Raw genomic sequence first — 20,032 nt, forward strand, 5'->3', positions numbered from 1 at the left:
CAGCGGTTGGTCGCTGTCATCAACTGGAGGAGGGTGTGGTGTATGGAGCTGAACCAGCGACTTCATCATAAAGCCAGCACCTGGGGGCAGCGGCAGACAAGTCTTCGGTTCGACTTGGGGCACGCCTGTCACGCCGGCACTGTTTGTTATCGCTGTTACTGGCCCAGGCAGTTGCAGCACCGTGTCGTTTGGAGGACGGAGTGACTGCTGTCGTCATCAGCTACTTGGAGTCACGGTACAGCAAAGAGTCAGTAACTGGACGGTCATCTAAGAACCAACACTATCGCCAACATGAAGAGATGGAAGTGTGGAGCAAGAAGTGTGGAGCACAGCATCGAGGCAGCCTTACTGTTGGATCTTTTGAACTTTCAATTATCGACAGGTGACTATACTTGGAAACTTAAAACCAGTTAGGAAGTGAAAATGAGCAAGACTGTTGCGGTGTAGCCCAACACAGACGCTACGTTCCGCGTGTCACATCGAATTTTGTAGACTGGCACCAGAGATTCCTAGTATCGCCACGGGAGGCAACCCGCGACCGTCAATCGACGGCTGCTCTAGGGACACGCCCTCCTCAACTGGTGCGCACAGCGCCACTATCAGAATGTGGAAGAAGCTGCCGCAAGCTACCATCACGCCCTTCGGTATTGTGATCTACGACTGTGACAACTCAGTGACTCTCTCTCAACGACTACAGCGTACTACGCACTTGGCTACGGACTAGGCCACTCTTGATATGACACTGGATCTGACTGCAGTTGTTCTTGCAGCCCTTTGAGTTAAATTAGTTATTTACGTGTTACATAGACCAATTGAACGTTTTTTTACCGAAAGGCTGTGGAACGAGTCAGCTTACAGTATACGCATGATTAGTGTTAACATTAATGAACATGCTATCATTTTTAATCTTACTCAAGCAACTACTCTTTTCTTTAATTTAATATTTGTACTGGCTACCCTTTTTAAGTAGAAATCCGTCAATAAAATAGTAGGAGTTGTCTACATCTACATCTACATCCACACTCCGCAAACCACCTGACGGTGTGTGGCGGAGGGTACCTTGAGTACCTCTATCGGTTTTACCTTCTATTCCAGTCTCGTATTGTTCGTGGAAAGAAAGATTGTCGGTATGCGTCTGTGTGGGCTCTAATCTCTCTGATTTTATCCTCATGGCCTCCTCGCGAGATATACGTAGGAGGGAGCAATATACCGCTTGACATCTCGGTGAAGGTATGTTCTCGAAACTTCAACAAAAGCCCGCACCGAGCTACTGAGCGTCTTTATTGCAGAGTCTTCCACTAGAGTTTATCTATCATCTCCGTAACGCTTTCGTGATTACTAAATGATTCTCTAACGAAGCGCGCTGCTCTCCGTTGGATCTTCTCTATCTCTTCTATCAACCCTATCTGGTACGGATCCCACACCGGTGAGCAGTATTCAAGCAGTGGGCGAACAAGTGTACTGTAACCTACTTCCTTTGTTTTCGGACTGCATTTCCTTAGGATTCGTCCAATGAATCTCAGTCTGGCATCTGCTTTACCGACGATTATTTTTATATAGTCCTTCCATTTTAAATAACTCCTAATGCCTACTCCCAGATAATTTATGGAATTAGCTGCTTCCAGTTGCTGACCTGCTATATTATATCTAAATGATACAGGATCTTTCTTTCTATGTATTCGCAGCACATTACACTTGTCTACATTGAGATTCAATTGCCATTCCCTGCACCATGCGTCAATTCATTGCAGATCTTCCTCCATTTCACTACAATTTTCCATTGTTATAACCTCTCGATATACTACAGCATCATCCATAAAAAACCTCAGTGAACTTCCGATGTTATCCACAAGGTCATTTATATATATTGTGAATAGCAACGGTCCTACGACATTCCCCTGCGGCATACCTGAAATCACTCTTACTCCGGAAGACTTCTCTCCATTGAGAGTGACATGCTGCGTTCTGTTATCTAGGAGCTTCTCAATCCAATCACACAATTGGTCTGATAGTCCATATGCCATTACTTTGTTCACTAAACGACTGTGGGGAACGATATCAAACGCCTTACGGAAGTCAATAAACACGGCATCTACCTGGGAACCCGTGTCTATAGCCCTCGGACGAATAGCGCGAGCTGGGTTCCACAGGATCGTCTTTTTCGAAACCCATGCTGATTCCTACAGAGTAGATTTCTAGTCTCCAGAAAAGTCATTATGCTCGAACATAATACGTGTTACAAAATTCTACAACTGATCGACGTTAGAGATATAGGTCTATAGTTCTGCACATCTGTTCGACGTCCCTTCTTGAAAACAGGTATGACCTGTGCCCTTTTCCAATCTTTTGGAACGCTACGCTCTTCTAGAGACCTACGGTACACGGCTGCAAGAAGGGGGAGGGGGAGCAAGTTGCTTCGCGTACTATGTGTAAAATCGAACTGGTATCCCATCAGGTCCTGTCAAACATTTTATATTATTAACCAAATGATCAAAAATTTTTATTGCCACATAGTGAACTCTCCGAGCTACTAACAGTTTTAACGATTGGTAATAAATGTCATTTTTTTCTCTAGTGTGGTAGTTATGATAGATTATTAATGACGGCGCAGTTAAAATACCTAGTTCCTTGGGGAGGTACCTACATGACATCCATTGGTGAACAGATACTACTGTTACTGGTCGCTTTCGTGTAGGCAGCATCTTCTTTCTAACAAGGGAACCTCCCCATCGCACCCCCCTCAGATTTAGTTATAAGTTGGCACAGTGGGTACGCCTTGAAAAACTGAACACAGATCAACCAAGAAAACAGGAAGAAGTTGTGTGGAACTATGAAAAAAATTAGCAAAATATACAAATTGAGCAGTCGATGTGCAACATAGGCAACACAAAGACGCTATGAGACCAGGTGCGCCGCGGTCCAGTGGTTAGCGTGAGCAGCTGTGGAATGGGGGGTCCCCGGTTCAAGTCTCCCTCGAGTGAAAATTTTAATTTCTTTATTTTCGCAGTTATGATCTGTCCGTTCGTTCATTGACATCACTGTTCACTGTAATAAGTTTAGTGTCTGTGTTTTGCGACCGCACCGCAAAACCGAGCGATTAGTAGACGAAAGGACGTGTCTCTCCTATGGGAACCGAAAACATTTCATCGCAAGGTCATAGGTCAACCGATTCCTCCACAGGAAAACACGTCTGATATATTCTATACGACACTGGTGACGGCATGTGCGTCACATGACAGGAATTTGTTGTCGACCCACCTAACTTGTACACTTGGCGAATGGGTAAAAAGATTCTTCTACCTTGCCCGATTTAGGTTTCCTTGTGGATGTGATAATCACTCCCAAAAAAACGATGAAAACATAAGAGTTTGTCACATAAACTGCAACGAATGAATGCAACAGTTTCACAGTCGCACAGTTTTCCCTGTGCTCTGTCAAAACGTATGTTTTTAACGTTTTCAAATTTTTCCGTGTGTAGACCGTCAAATCCTTCATATGTCCAAGCAAATCTGAACATGTCCTGGAATTTTGGAGAGCGAATTTGACTATGTGTGAGTGCCTGAACTTTGATAATTGTCTGAAAATAAAAAATTAAACTTACAACTCGAGGGTAGACTTGAACCAAGGACCTCTCGTTCCGCAGCTGCTCACGCTAACCACGAGACTACTGCGCTCCTGAGCTCAGACTATCCTTGATGTTGCGTATCTTCAGCATGAACTACTCAGTTTGTATATTTTGCTTATTTTTTTCATAGTTCTTCCTGTTTTCTCGATTGATCTGTGTTCAGTTTTTCAAGGCCTACCCACTGTGCCAACTTATAACTAAATCTGAGGGGGGTGCGATGGGGAGGTTCCCTTGTAAGTGATGAGCTACTCCAGCGACATTATTGAATGTAAATATGCAAAATATATCAGGAGGTTGAGCAGTAATACGAAGAGCGAAAGAAGCTAAACTTCCAGTCCAAATTTTCATTAGTATGTATACCAAAAAATTTGTTGCACTCTATCCTGTTTATTGACTTCTTCTCTTGTGCTACACCAGTTGTTGGTACGACTGTTTGTTGTACAAAACTGAATGTAATGCGTTTTTTTCAAAATTTAGGGAGAATCCATTTTCAGAGAACCACTTAATAAATCTTCATAAAATATCATTTACCAACTCTTCTATTTTTTCCCTCTAATATGGTTTATTATAACACTAGTCATAGTCTAAAAAAAGTGACAATTTTGCTTGTTGAATGTTAAGTGGAAGGTCACTCACATAGGTAAGGAATAGGAGTACCCAAAACTGAACCCTGAGATTCTTTTCCCCCAGTCACTAAAATTTCCTACCTTGTCGACATTGTCCGATTTATTCAGCACATCTAACTGTTGGTATCTCTCATTCTCTGTTTTCTACCTTGAGAATTTCTGGATTTCCGGAAGACTTTTGACACTGTACCACACAAGCGGATTATAGTGAAATTGCATGCTTATGGAATATCGTGAATATCGTCTCAATAATGTGACTGTATTTGTGATTTCCTGCCAGAGAGGTCACAGTTCGTAGTAAATGACGGAAAATCATCGAGTACAACAGAAGTGATTTCTGCCTTTCCCCAAGGTAGCTTTATAGGCCCTTTGCTGTTCCTTATCTATAAAAACGATTTGGGAGAGAATCTGAGCAGCCGTCTTAGGTTGTTTGCAGATGACGCTGTCGTTTATCGACTAATAAAGTCATCAAAAAATCACAACAAATCGCAAAACGATTTAGAAAAGATACCTGTATGGTGCGAAAATGGTCAATTGACCCCAAATAACGAAAAGTGTGAGGTCATTCACGTGAGTGCTAAAAGGAATCCGATGAACTTCATTTACACGAAAAAATCAGTCACATCACAAAGGCTGTAAATTGAACTAAATTACAATTACGAACAACTTAAACTGGACGGAACACATAAAATATTGTGGGGAAGGCTAACCAAAGACTGCGTTTTCAAATGGTTCAAATGGCTCTTCAAATGGCTCTGAGCACTATGGAACTTAACATCGGAGGTCATCAGTCCCCTAGAACTTAGAACTACTTAAACTTAACTAACCTAAGGGCATCAAACACATCCATGCCCGAGGCAGGATTCGAACCTGCGACGGTAGCAGTCGCGGTTCGGGACTTAAGCGCCTAGAACCGCTAGGCCACAACGACCGGCGACTGCGTTTTATTGGCGAAAAAAAAATGGTTCAAATGGCTCTGAGCACTATGGGACTCAACTGCTGTGGTCATAAGTCCCCTAGAACTTAGAACTACTTAAACCTAACTAACCTAAGGACATCACACACATCCATGCCCGAGGCAGGATTCGAACCTGCGACCGTAGCGGTCGTGCGGTTCCAGACTGTAGCGCCTTTAACCGCTCGGCCACTCCGGCCGGCTGCAGGACACTTAGAAAATGTAACAGATCTACTCAGGATACCGCCAACAGCAAGCTTGTCCGTTCTCTTTTAGAATACTGCTGCGCGGTGTACTTACCAGATAGGATTGACGGAGTACATCGAAAAAGTTCAAAGAAGGGCTGCAAGTTTTGTACTATCTCAAAATGGGGGAGAGAGTGTCACTGAAATGGTACAGGATTTGAGGTGGACATAATTAAAACAAAGGCGTTTTTCGTTGCAGCGGAATCTTCTCACGAAATTCCAATGACAAACTTTCTCCTCCGAATGCGAAAATATTTTGTTGACACCGAGCTACATAGAGAGAAACGATCACCATGATGAAAAAAGGGAAATCAGAGATCGTACGGAAATATAATAGGTGTTCGTCCTTTCCGCGCGCTCTGCGAGATCGTTGTTCAAATGTGTGTGAATTTCTGGGCGCAGCCCCGAATCCTCCTGCGGTCGGAAAAATGGTACCGAATCCTCCCAAGCCCGCAAGGGTCTGAAAAACGATGGCACCGAATCCTCCCGTTTGAAGAAGGTAGCAGTTCTAAACCATACGAATACTCCAAGCAGGCAAAGGTAAGCATATGAAGTTACAGTAGAAGATGTAAAAATTTTTCGCGTGTATTGTGAGAATGTTTAAAAGTTTTGTCTTTTATCTTATTGAGATAAAGTCCAGCCGGCACAGCGCCAGCGACTAAGTCCCGCTCAAGGTCACGCGCTTAGCCTGCATAAGTGAGTCAATATTTTTTGTTTAAAACATGGGAGGGGTAGGGGAAGGAGATAAGGAACATGGCAGAGATAATCGTATTATTGTCTATAATACAACAAATGTGTCAGTTTTGGAGGATTCGGTCCTGTTACCTGCTTACGGTTTCGGGAGGATTCTGGGTTGCGTCCGAATTTCTATAGGACCAAACTGCTAAGGTCATCGGTTCCTAGACTTACACACTACTTAAACTAACTCAAACTAACTTATGCTAAGAACAACACACACACCCATGCCCGAGGGAGGACTCGAACCTCCGGCGGGAGGACCGCGCTGTCCGTGACATGGCCCCTCTACGGCCACTCCGCGCGGCTCTATGCGAGATTGGAATAATAGAGAATTGTGAAGGTGGTTCGACGAACCCTCTGCCAGGCACGTAAATGTGATTTGCAGAGTATCCATGTAGATTTTTATGTACCGGGTGATCACAAAGTCAGTATAAATTTGAAAACTGAATAAATCAAGGAATAATGTAGATAGAGAGGTACAAATTGACACACATGCTTGGAATGACATGGAGTTTTATTAGAACCACAAAAATACAAAAGTTCAAAAAAATGTCCAACAGATGGCGCTTCATGTGATCAGAATAGCAATAATCAGCATAACGAAGTAAGACAAAGCGAAGATGATGTTCTTTACAGGAAATGCTCAATATGTCCACCATCATTCCTCAACAATAACTGTAGTCCAGGAATAATTTTGTGAACAGCAGTGTAAAGCATGTCCGGAGTTATGGTGCGGCATTGGCGTCGGATGTCGTCTTTCAGCATCCCTAGAGATGTCGGTAGATCACGATACACTTGCGACCTCAGGTAACCCAAAATTCAATAATCGCACGGACTGAGGTCTGAGGACCTGGGAGGACAAGCATGACGAAAGTGGCGGCTGAGCACACGATCAGCACCAAACAACGCGCGCAAGAGATCTTTCACGCGTCTAGGAATATGGCGTGGAGCGCCATCGTGCATAAACATCGTACGTTCCAGCGGGTGTTTATCAGCCAGGCTGGGGATGATGCGATTCTGTAACGTATCGGCGTACATCTCACCCGTCATGGTAGCAGTTACAAAACCAGAATCACGCATTTCCTCGAAGAAAAAAGGCCCGATAACGGTAGATGTGGTAAATCCAACCCATTCCATGACGTTCTCGTCGTGCAATGGAGTTTCCACGACAGTTCTAGGATTTTCGGTAGCCCACATTCGGCAGTTGTGTGCATTGACAGACCCTCGGAGCGTGAAATGAGCTTCGTCGGTCCACAACACGTTACTCATCCAATCGTCATCTTCCGCCATCTTTTGAAACGCCCACACTGCAAATGCCATCCGCTTCACTAAAACGCCAGGTAACAGTTCATAATGCCGATGGATTTTGTACGGATAGAATCGGAGGGTACGCCTAAGTGCCAACCAAACAGTAGTGTATGGAATGCCGGTGCGACGTGCGACTGCACGAGCACTGACTTACCCGTGCATAGACGAACCCGCTACAGTCTCCATTTCTTCCTGGACTGTCTCAGCAGCTTTACGCCTTGTGCTCGATCGGCCACTACGGGGTCTATCGTCTAAACAACCCGTGGCTTCGAACTTCGAAATCATTCTCGCCACAGCTGCATTTGTCAACGGACCTTTAGCCGTTCAAATCCCCTTCCTATGGCGATAGGATCGTAACGCTGAACTAGCACATTCCCCATTCTGATAATACAGCTTCACTAAAAGCGCCTTTTCAGGTAACGTCAATATGCTGCGACTTTCTTTCTTTTTTGTTTTTTGTTTTTTTTGTTTTTACTTTATTGTGATTTTAACACCTGAACAATCAGGTAGGCCGGCAGCGGCATGCTACGCCGCTCTTCAGCTATAGTGGTGACAATAACAGTACAAGAACGGAGAATTAATGAACAGAGTGATGGGCAAAAAATAGTGGTCACAGATACACAAAAAACACGGAGCCGTTCACACGGACGATAACGACACTGAAGACACGTTGACACGGCGCACATAACACTGATGAATCCGACGGCACAAGTGAACGTAGAAGCGGGACGGCGGACACTAAAAACACAAAACGACGTCACACACACGAGACACAGATGGCGATGATCTCCGGCGCGCGAAAGTCCACGTAGCGTGTGCGAGTCCGGTGACCTGCCAAGAGGGGAAGAAGGGTGAGGGCGGGTGGAGAGGGTGGAGAGGGGAGAACATAGATGCCAATGGCTGAGGAGATGGGAGGAGGAGTAGAAGGACAGGGGAGGGGAGGCCCGGGGGAGGAGTGGGGAGAAGGGGAGGAGGGATGGAGGGTGCCCAAAGGAACGGATACAGGAAGAGGGAGGGAGGATCAAAGTTGGTAGGAGGGGTAGATGGAGGGGAGGAGGACATCATCAGGGAGGGGGAGCTGGCGGAAGCCACCTTGGGAGAGGGTAAGGAGGGTGGAGAGATGGAGAACAGGTGGGATGTGGGAATACAGGTGCAGCGGCGGGCGGTGGTGGGAGAGGATCGGGGAGACGAGCGGGTGAGGAGGATCGAGTTTATGGGAGGTGTACAGGATCCGTATCCTTTCAAGGAAAAGGAGGAGGTGGGGAGGGGGCTGATTCTCTTTCTCATTACAGCTCCTTTTATACACGATTGTCATATGCAGTCACTGACGTTTTGCTCTCCAGCGCCATCTGTCGGACATTTTGTGAACTTTGTTTTTTTTTTTTGTTCTAATAAAACCCCATGTCATTCTAAGCATGTGCGTCAATTTGTACCTCTCTATCTACATTATTCCATGGTTTATTAAGTTTTCAAATTTATACTGACTTTTTGATCACCCAGGAGATGTAGAACACACACGTGAGTAGAGGATACAACAATAGTTAACCCGCTCATAGACTGGACGTACCTGGTGGCGGTGGAACCGACGGGAGAGGGCGGCATGGGCGGCGGCGTCGGGATGTCGAGCAGGCGGCTGGTGGCGGCCGTGGGGCCGGTGGGCGGCGCCGAGGAGGGCGTGGGCGGCGGCGGCGACTCGGCGCGCGGGGGCGGCTCCGGCTCCTGCGACAGGAAGCGGCGGTGGGGGCGGCGCAGCGCCGGCCGCTCGCGGCGGGTGCTCTCCTCGCGGTCCAGCGCGTACTTGTTGAACAGCACCGGCGTCCGGGACGCAGCCGCCGCGTCGGCCGCGCCCACGCCACCCGGCAGCTCCGTCGCGCCTGCCGGCACCGCAGTTGTCGGGATGAACATCACGATGCGTAACTCAGTGGGATCCTCCGCTCTTTTTGCCAGTCGAGGGGGCAATAAGGACTGGCCCTCTTCGGCTTCCTTCATAGTCAAAGGATCCAACCTGTTTTCTCCTCTTAAAGTACAACCTCTGACAATAAAGTATGGTGAATGAAGTCAGAACGGTCGATCGTGCAACAGTGGCGACTGACAACGCCGCACCTGCGTAGTGGCCGGTGGTGACAACCTGCCCTGACCGTAGTTCCGTTGAGCATCGTGTTTCTTCCGTGTCACACCTGCTGGACGAAGTGCTTGTTTAGTGCGTGCCGGCACGGTAGCTCAGCGTGTTCGGTCAGAGGGCCGTTCGCCCTCTGTAATTAAAAAAACTGAGTGAAGGAATCGACGACCCGCCAGGGTAGCCGAGAGCGCTAACGCGCTGCTTCCTGGACTCTTGTAGGCGCGCCGGCCCCGGATCGAATCCGCCCGGCGGATTAACGACGGCGGCCGGTGTGCCGGCCAGCCTGGATGTGGTTTTTAGGCGGTTTCCCACATCCTACTAGGTGAATACCGGGCTGGTCCCCACGTCCCGCCTCAGTTACACCACTCGCAGACATTTGCTACACATTCACACTCTTTCACGATTTAAACTATACGCAGGCAGCTGCGGTACAGTAATTACGTCCCGGGGGGTATGGGGTGGCGGCAGGAAGGGCACCTGGCTACCCCTTAACTTAACCATGCCAAATCCGTACTTAACCCTGCCGACCCTGCGTCCAGTGCGGGATACAGGCAGTAGCGAAAGAAAGAAACAAAGTGAAGGAATCAACGATCAACTTGAACGGATGTCTTGCGACGTCCGCCCAGACCAAACGCAACGAACAATACCGAACAAAAAAATTTAAAAAAAATTGGATAGAGCGTCTGCCATGCAAGCAGGAGATTCCGGGTTCGAGTCCCGGTTGGGGCACACATTTTCAACTGTCCCCATTGACTTATATCAACGCCTGTATGCAGCTAAGGGTATTCATTTCATTGTAATTTCATTCTAACGAGCTGCATGGCCACCGATGGTATATGTTCTTCCGGACATGTCCGAAGGAACAGATACGATCTTCTTATATATGCATTTTCTTGCCGTTACGTCCCATGTTTCATAATTGTTACCATCCAAAATCAGGTCATTCTTTTTGGAATACCCTCTATAACGTGTAGGATCCACCCTTATTTTTGTCAGCCTAACAAGGGGATATAAATGACTGGTCCTCTTAGACTTTCTTCACAGTCAAAGTATGTCTATGCCAGTGCCCAGATATTACTTTCTCAGCCTCCTCAGTCCCAGTGTAGCATATACAACAGGCTGACAAAAATGTGGAAACACGAGAAACACCACACATTACAATGCCCAATACGGTATAGTAAAATCGTTGCCATTCAAAACTGCTTCCACTCGTCTCGGAATGCATAAATACAGTCCATTATGAGTTTCAAGGGTATCTTGTCCCATTCTTCCCGCAAATTAATGGCAAGTTCTGGTAACGATGACGGAGTTGGATAGTGATCATGAACACTTCTCTCCTAGGTAGCCCACAAAGGCTTAGTAAATTGAGATCTGTTGATTGGTGGGCAGGGGAGATGTAACAATACATCCTCGTGCTCACAAAACCAGTTCTAGACGATGCAAGCTGGACGAACAAGAACCCCAGTGTCTTCAAACACAGCATCACCATTAGGTGACAGACATTGTACAACGGTTGTACCAAAGGTTGCCATATTTTTTACAAATAGAAAACATTGCTTATTGTTATTAATTTATAATTTGTTGAAAAGCTTACATTTTTTTCGATTTTTCAACATAGTCTCCATTTTTTTCGACACACTTTTGAAGACGGTGCTCGAGTTTTTGTATTCCTAAGTTGAAGAAGTTTCCCGCCAACTCGTTGAGGAAGCGTGTGACCTCTGTTCGAACTTCATCATCGCTCTTGAAGCGTTTGCCACCTAAGTGTTCTTTTAGCTTGGGGAAGAGGTTGTAATCGCTGGGGGCTAAGTCTGGGCTGTACAGTGGATGGGGCATAACAGTCCACACAAATTTCTTCAAAAGCTCCTTTGTTTGAAGAGCGATGTGGGTCGAGGGTTGTCGTGAAGAAGCACTACTCCTTCAGTCGTCCTCTCTGGTGATTCTGGATTGCTCACTGGAGTATGGCCAATGTTTCACAATATCTGTCTGAGTTAATTGCCGTCCCAGATTGCATGAAATCGACGAGGAGTACCCCCTTCAAATCCCAAAACACAGTCGCCCTAACCTTTCCTGCCGACTGTGTTCGTCTGAATTTCTTTGGTGGCAGTGAACTGGAGTGACGCCACTAACGAGATTGTCGTTTTGTTTCGGGGGTGTAATGAAACACCCACGTTTAATCTCCCATGATGATAGAGTGCAACAACTTCTCCTTGTTGCCCCCCCCCCCCCCCCCACATTGTTGAAGAAACTTGTGAGCACAGTCAAGGCGATGCTCCTTGTGTCCGTCAGTCAGCATCCAGGGGACCCAGCGATCACACACCTTACGATAAACCGACGTTTTTGTTAAAGTTCTTTGAATTGTGTCGTCGGAAGCTTCAGGAATGCGTTCAACAAGTTCATGGACAGTTACCCTCCGATCTTTGAGCAGCTCACTGTTGATTTTCTGGACATTTGCATCCGAAACCGTCGGTCTTCCACTCCGTTCTTCACCGTGAACTTCCGCGTGACCCTCAGCAAAAGCCCTGCACCATTGGCGGACGTGCTGAACGGACATGCACTCTTCACCATAAAACTCAGTCAGCTGCCGATGAATCTCCACAGGCAGTAACATTCTTGCGTGGAGAAACCGAATTACTGCTTGAACCTCGCACTTGGCGGGAGCGTCGATCAACTCTTCCATCTCTGACGGCTGCCAACCGAACACTGAGCTACGTAGCGAATCGCGGAAGGGCGGGCTCGAGAGTGGGGAAACCACTGCACAAGGCACTGTTGTCGGATTTATCCTAGCAACTTAAGGCTGTAGCTCATTGCGAACCTTACTTTTGTTACAACCCTCGTACCATGGGATGGAACTCATCAGCCAAAATGTTCACATAAACCTTGGCAGTAATGTAATCTTGCAGAGTAACTGCGGAATGCCACAATGTGACTGTCCAAATCATCACCGAACGCACTCCATGTTTCACTGCTGGGATGTGAGCCCGGCCAAAAGTTGGAAACAGAGCACAATATGAGTCATCTGACCAAATGAATTTCTTCCATTGCTCCATAGTCCTGGTTTTATGGCTTCAGCACCAAGTTTTCCTGTTACGGGCATTTGCATCACTGATGAATTGTTTCGGAATTTCAGCTCGCCCTGCAGTACCCTGCTTATGGAGCTCCTGCTTGCAAGTACGACAATCAGTGCTGCAGTGACTTTTTCCTCTGTAGGCCTCTTATTTTCCGTCATACTGCACTATAATTCTTCGACACGGTACCTCTCGAAATACCAAACACTTCGGCTACTTTGGTTCGGAAGCACCAACCATACCAGAACCAATAACTTGCTCGAGTCCACTTAGTTCTGAGATAAAGCACTCACAACTACACACGCCGGTACTGGGTAAGAGACTTTCAAGCAAAACATCTCACCTGTATGGGAATATACGAGTGTAAGTCAATTATTATCCGCAATTTAGTTATATTTTTGTTTATTTTGGCAGTACTGCCGTTTTACGTTGATGACGCATGCTTTCTTTATTTGTTGGTATATCTTTGCAATTTTCAAGCTGCTAGGTTAGTTTCGTTATCGCTGCCGTGCTGTTAATCATGGCTGCTCCGCTTTCTATTTGCACCAAAGAAGAGTAACGTTCAGTGATCCATTTTTTGTGGTCGGAAGGCGTATCAGGGGCCGAAATTCATCGAAGACTATCGGTACATTACGGGAACAGTGTTTTGCCACAACGGAGTGTTTACGAATGGATTGAAAAATTCCGAAATGGTCGCACAAGTGTTACGCACGATGAAGGAGCCGGACGACCGTTTACCGCCACAAATGAAGAAACCATTGAGCGTTCACGTGAAATGATTCTCTTAGACAGACGATTAACTATTGGCGAAGTGACACATCGTCTGCAAATTAGTCACGATTCAGCCTACGAAATCATCCACAACAGACTTAGGTTTCACAAAGTTTGTGCAAGATGGGTCCCAAAACAACTCACACAGTTGTATAAACAAGCGCACTTGGACATTTGCAAAAAACATTTGGGTCGCTATGGGGACAACTTCTTAGATAAGATCATTACTGAGGACGAAACATGGATCCAGCATTAGGAGTCGGAGAGTAAACGGTAGAGTGTGAAATGGAAACATCCAAATTCGTCGTGCAAAAGAAAGTTCAAGATTCAACGGTCCGCAGGAAAACTGATGCTTACGGTTTTTTGGGACGCACGAGGTCCAGTACTGGAACAAGTTACGGTGAGATGCTTACTGCCAGGCTAAAGCCTGTAATTCGAAGCAAACGCCTCGGGCATGGATGTGTGTGATGTCCTTAGGTTAGTTAGGTTTAATTAGTTCTAAGTTCTAGGCGGCTGATGACCTCAGAAATTAAGTCGCATAGTGCTCAGAGCCATTTTGAGCCAGTACAGGTTGTAGATGCATCGTTGACGACATATTGAAATTTGGGTGTCGCGAAATGGTAAGGCGACCACTCGCGATAAGCGAGCACTCCGGGTTCGGATCCCACTCCGGCACAAATTTTCATTGTCTTCATTCTGTTCTACAGTTGATGGTTGTCCATATTCGCAACTGTGAATACAGTTAATGTACATAGAACACTGCTCTGACCACAGCTGACACTTGCAACGTATTGAGAACATTGCACAAGTGTTGTTGGTAGTCAGATACAACAGCGCAACCTGCAGACTTGCCTAGCATGTACATTTTTGTTCAAACATGCATCTCCCGCGATGTTCCCATATTTTTATTTACTTAATTAACTTGATTTGATTAAGGCCACCAGGCCCTTTCTTACATTGGACCATTGTTTTACAAATACTGCACTTCTTTTAAATCACGGTTACTTAAGAAATAACAATGTTAATATGACAAATACTATTAAATGACTTGAGTGTCTATAGTGACTATCTTTATCACAGCGTCAACATAGTTTCGAGAAATAAAGGCAATTTCTGCTTGTTTTTAGTAATTTACATGGTAATATACGGCAAAGCTATATTAGTGGCTATTTGTTTAACTGATTCAACTGTGGGTTCTTGGTGAAACACTGGGCATTGTATTAATTAAACTAAACACTTATTTAGCCTTGTTTCACAAACTTTACTGTTATTGCGCTACCTAGGTTTCCAGTTGTAAGCCAATTACCTGGTCAACAACTGATCGCGAAGACGGCAACCAAGCAATGATAAACATGTCAACTTCGTAATGCATAGAATCCTTACTTAAACTACGAGAGACGTTCCAAAAGTAAAGTTCGCCATTGTTTCTCACGCGGAAAATTTATTGCCAAAAACAAATACGCTGTGGCATCATGAACTATACACCTTGCGCTATTTTTCAACCTCATCGCCACCGACACTCAGACATTTGTCGTAGCGTGCAATCAGTTTGAAGAGACGACTCTGGCAAAACTCGTTTCCTTGTTATGCAAGGAATTGTCGCATACACTCTAGCAATGTTGTTTCCATTCGTGAATGTGGAAGAATGCCCATTTCAACCTTCATCCTCCATACTGTACCTTCCATCTCTGAATATGCAATACCAGTGAGCAGCCATTTGACGAACGTGACCTCTTCACCTAAGACGGTCTATAGGTGTACATGAATGACGAACACAGTAGTCCCATGTGCCCGTACATACCGGATATCAGCACACAATTCCATTGGCGGCCATGTTGTCAGTACATGTCCTTCTGGCGTCATAGTGTGTGCTCGAATAACCTCGGACACTCCGTTCTGCTGCTACTCTCCCTTCTTCGGCGCTCTGCGAATGCGTCATTGTAAGTAGGGGGACAAGGGGGGTATCAAGACACACTGCACTGTTGCCAAATTTATTCAAGATGGCGGTGAAGATGTCATCAAAGATGGCGGCATGTAGACTTGGCAACAGCGCATGACGTTATCCAAGATGGCGGATTTTGGCGGGAAAATAGGCCAATTGTGGTATGTCCACTAACCTGACCTCAAGAAAAAATGGCGGGAAGTTTGAATTTTGACGGGAAAATATACCAAGTGCGCTTGTTTATACACTCCTGGAAATTGAAATAAGAACACCGTGAATTCATTGTCCCAGGAAGGGGAAACTTTATTGACACATTCCTGGGGTCAGATACATCACATGATCACACTGACAGAACCACAGGCACATAGACACAGGCAACAGAGCATGCACAATGTCGGCACTAGTACAGTGTATATCCACCTTTCGCAGCAATGCAGGCTGCTTTCTCCCATGGAGACGATCGTAGAGATGCTGGATGTAGTCCTGTGGAACGGCTTGCCATGCCATTTCCACCTGGCGCCTCAGTTGGACCAGCGTTCGTGCTGGACGTGCAGACCGCGTGAGACGACGGTTCATCCAGTCCCAAACATGCTCAATGGGGGACAGATCCGGAGATCTTGCTGGCCAGGGTAGCTGACTTACACCTTCTAGAGCACGTTGGGTGGCACGGGATACATGCGGACGTGCATTGTCCTGTTGGAACAGCAAGTTCCCTTGCCGGTCTAGGAATGGTAGAACGATGGGTTCGATGACAGTTTGGATGTACCGTGCACTATTCAGTGTCCCCTCGACGATCACCAGTGGTGTACGGCCAGTGTAGGAGATCGCTCCCCACACCATGATGCCGGGTGTTGGCCCTGTGTGCCTCGGTCGTATGCAGTCCTGATTGTGGCGCTCACCTGCACGGCGCCAAACACGCATACGACCATCATTGGCACCAAGGCAGAAGCGACTCTCATCGCTGAAGACGACACGTCTCCATTCGTCCCTCCATTCACGCCTGTCGCGACACCACTGGAGGCAGGCTGCACGATGTTGGGGCGTGAGCGGAAGACGGCCTAACGGTGTGCGGGACCGTAGCCCAGCTTCATGGAGACGGTTGCGAATGGTGCTCGCCGATACCCCAGGAGCAACAGTGTCCCTAATTTGCTGGGAAGTGGCGGTGCGGTCCCCTACGGCACTGCGTAGGATCCTACGGTCTTGGCGTGCATCCGTGCGTCGCTGCGGTCCGGCCCCAGGTCGACGGGCACGTGCACCTTCCGCCGACCACTGGCGACAACATCGATGTACTGTGGAGACCTCACGCCCCACGTGTTGAGCAATTCGGCGGTACGTCCACCCGGCCTCCCGCATGCCCACTATACGCCCTCGCTCAAAGTCCGTCAACTGCACATACGGTTCACGTCCACGCTGTCGCGGCATGCTACCAGTGTTAAAGACTGCGATGGAGCTCCGTATGCCACGGCAAACTGGCTGACACTGACGGCGGCGGTGCACAAATGCTGCGCAGCTAGCGCCATTCGACGGCCAACACCGCGGTTCCTGGTGTGTCCGCTGTGCCGTGCGTGTGATCATTGCTTGTACAGCCCTCTCGCAGTGTCCGGAGCAAGTATGGTGGGTCTGACACACCGGTGTCAATGTGTTCTTTTTTCCATTTCCAGGAGTGTACAACTGTGTGAGTTGTTTTGGGACCCATCTTGCATTAAGCTAAGCCTCCAGAAGAAAAAATGGCGGGAAGTTTGAATTCCGACAGGATAATGCATGCAAAAACCGCGCTTGTCTTTATTATTATTGATTATCATTTATTAACATTAATTATCATTTATTATTATTTATTATTATTTATTATCATTTATTATTATTTATTATTATTGACCTGCTTCCACTAGAAAATTCCCTCCAAATTCAAATTCCAGCACGATAATGGCTGCAAAACCTTACTTTTGTTTATTATTATTATTATCATCATTTATTAACATTCATTGTCATTTATTATCATTCATTATCATTTATTATTATTTGCTATTATTATTATTATTATTATTATTATTTATTATTATTATTATTATAGGCCTACCTCCACTAGAAAATTGCGCCAAATTCAAATTCCAACACGATAGTGTCTCGAAAACTGTACTTCTATTTATTATTATCATTTATTATTTATTCAAGATGTCCGATTTTCTCGGCGAGAAAGCCATTTTCCTTACATCCATATCAAAAATCTATCACAAGTTCAAACCCCAACACCATAATCGATCACGCGTACGAACTTTCTCCGTCACTTATCTTTTTTCACTGGTAACCTATCAGAATCGCGTCAAATAGTAAACTGCACTTACAGTAACCTAAGTACGTCCTTTGATTTTGCAGGGGGGAGGGACTGAAAACTTTATTTCAAGCAGTACGGTCATCACTTGTTCTCCAACACAGTCAGCAAACACATCTTTGATATCGCAGTGCAGTCGCCACCACGTCCGCGCTCCAGCTGAATTAGCTCAAATCCTCGCCTCCCCCTGGCCAGCGCGCGGAGACACTGCCGACGCCTGTCACGTGAGGTGGCCGGCCGCTGATGCTGGACTGCCGGTACGCTGGGGGCGAGCCCAGTGATTGCTCCCACGTCATAAACATGTTTTCGCTGGACACGCTGGAACTTGTCGAGTTTGACGTCATAGCGGTTCCTTTGTCTGCTCACCACGTGTATTCGTCGCCTCCGCACATATCCCGCCAAAATTGTTTGCCTCGGAGCTGAATCACACAAAGGTCCGCCGTTCCCTTCCTTACTTTTGGCGCCAAAGTTGTTTTCCTGTGCACGTTCAAAACTGTCGATGCAGACCACTCACCATCCACCAAGTGTCCTTGTGCGAGTGAGAACACAGTGCTACACTTTTGGCGGCAAAGTTTGCTCGACAGTTGAATCCGCCATGACTATATAACAGCTTGTTTGGTCCGCACTAGAATGCTCGCTAATTGACTCTCTCTCGCGCGCGAATAATAACTGTACAATCACTGCGCCGCTGCCCCGCTTACGTCATACACCATCCATACACGCAATGAACATAGTCTTCTGTAAATACCCAAGTACTTAATTCCATTTCGTTTTTAATCATATTAAATAATTCAATTTACAATTTCATATACGTATGCAAAGGTGTTCAACTACCTAATTTCAACTACTTTTCGAGGACCAGACACCCACCTCTCCCTAGGAACTAGCGCCGAGTTTGAATTCTGGCAGTAAAGAAAGGTCATCTCCGCTTTATCTACCAACCTAACAAAATTGTTGGAAAAAAACGGCACTTGTACTAACCTCAGCCACCCGATCGCCACTTCGTCCTAGGAACCAGCGCCAAGTTTGAAATCTGCCGGTAAACAAAGCTCACTTGCGCTCCCGCCACCAACCTAAGAAAATTGTTGCAAATGAAGCTCATCACAACAGCACTCAACCTCTTCCTACACGTTTCGGGTAAAAGGACTCACGCTGCACGAGGCCCATGGATGGAGGAACCAATTTACTTTGTTTAGGAATGGAGTGTATGTATCACACCGACATGTTCCACACCATACAGACCTGCAAAACACTCCTACATAACTCATTTATAATGCTCTAGACACACGCTTGCTAATTGTAAACAGTTAAAAATAACTCATAGCACAGCCTACAGACATGCGAACCGCTCGCAAATAATGCAAAACATTTACCCCCAAATAGCCAAACAACTCCTAATTTTCGGAAATAATTTCATTCCATAGGCTGATGGGAGGTGGAAAGAGTGTATTTTATTTATTTGGGACATATCTTTTTGAAACTTTTGAATCTCATAGGTTTCGATATGTAAGGCTGACATAAGGCAGGTTCAAAACTCCAGTATGTGCACAGAAAGTTTTGCCACTATCTGTTTATGACTTTCAGGTTTTTTCTCCTCTGTAGAGGTAACATAGTCTTAAAGGTGTGAATAATTGTACTGAGCCTGCTCATTCAATTGCAGATAGAGGGACATCCCCATGTTTTTTTTTAATTTTTAATACTTTTAACTGAATGAGCTTTCCACCCCTTCCCTCTGTGTGTAGGACTGCTACAAGTGTTAAGTATTTTTCGTTTTGGTTTAAGGAATGTTCGGCAAAGGACAAATCTGGCGGTTTTTTTTTTAAATTAGCTTCTATGGTGTACTTTGAGCGTAGTGCAGGTTGATCTCCCAGTCTGTCCTACCGAGCAGCGCTGACACTCTTTGCAGATGATCTTATAAGGCCCACTTCTCTTGATGGGCAGTTATTTATCTTTTGAATTGAAGCAACATCCACCTAATGTCTGTTGGACACAGAAAAAACGGAGAAACTATTTGCCTTTAAAATGCTGCTCATCCTGTTAGAAATTTTTCCTACAAAAGGTAACCTGCACAATTTCCTTTTAGGTCTATCTACGTTGTTTGTAGGGTGTAGTAAGGATCTGGCATGCTTCTTCAGTTCTTTTACTGAGAATATTGACAGTAATTTTGGATTCAAACTCATAACTTGTGGCAACTGTTCTTAGAGTGTTAGCTTCCTCGTCATAGTCTTCCTGGGACATAGGGATAGAACGGAGACAGTGGATCGTGTCATGGAATGCTACCTATTTGTAACTCGTTGGATGTTGAGAGG

General features: G+C 46.0%; 1 protein-coding gene across 1 annotated transcript in view; it reads right to left on the reverse strand.

Annotated features, from left to right (window-relative positions):
• LOC126204276 (uncharacterized) overlaps nucleotides 1–20,032 on the reverse strand; it is a 681,498-nt gene that overhangs the window by 36,968 nt on the left and 624,498 nt on the right. The window contains exons 7-8 of the mRNA XM_049938664.1: nucleotides 9,246–9,371; nucleotides 9,065–9,116 (exon numbers count right to left, since the gene is read on the reverse strand). Of these exons, the coding sequence (XP_049794621.1) occupies nucleotides 9,065–9,116; nucleotides 9,246–9,371 (178 nt within the window). The remainder of the gene's footprint in view (nucleotides 1–9,064; nucleotides 9,117–9,245; nucleotides 9,372–20,032) is intronic.

Source organism: Schistocerca nitens, chromosome 9 (assembly GCF_023898315.1).
Source record: "Schistocerca nitens isolate TAMUIC-IGC-003100 chromosome 9, iqSchNite1.1, whole genome shotgun sequence".
In the NCBI taxonomy this organism is placed as follows: domain Eukaryota; kingdom Metazoa; phylum Arthropoda; class Insecta; order Orthoptera; family Acrididae; genus Schistocerca; species Schistocerca nitens.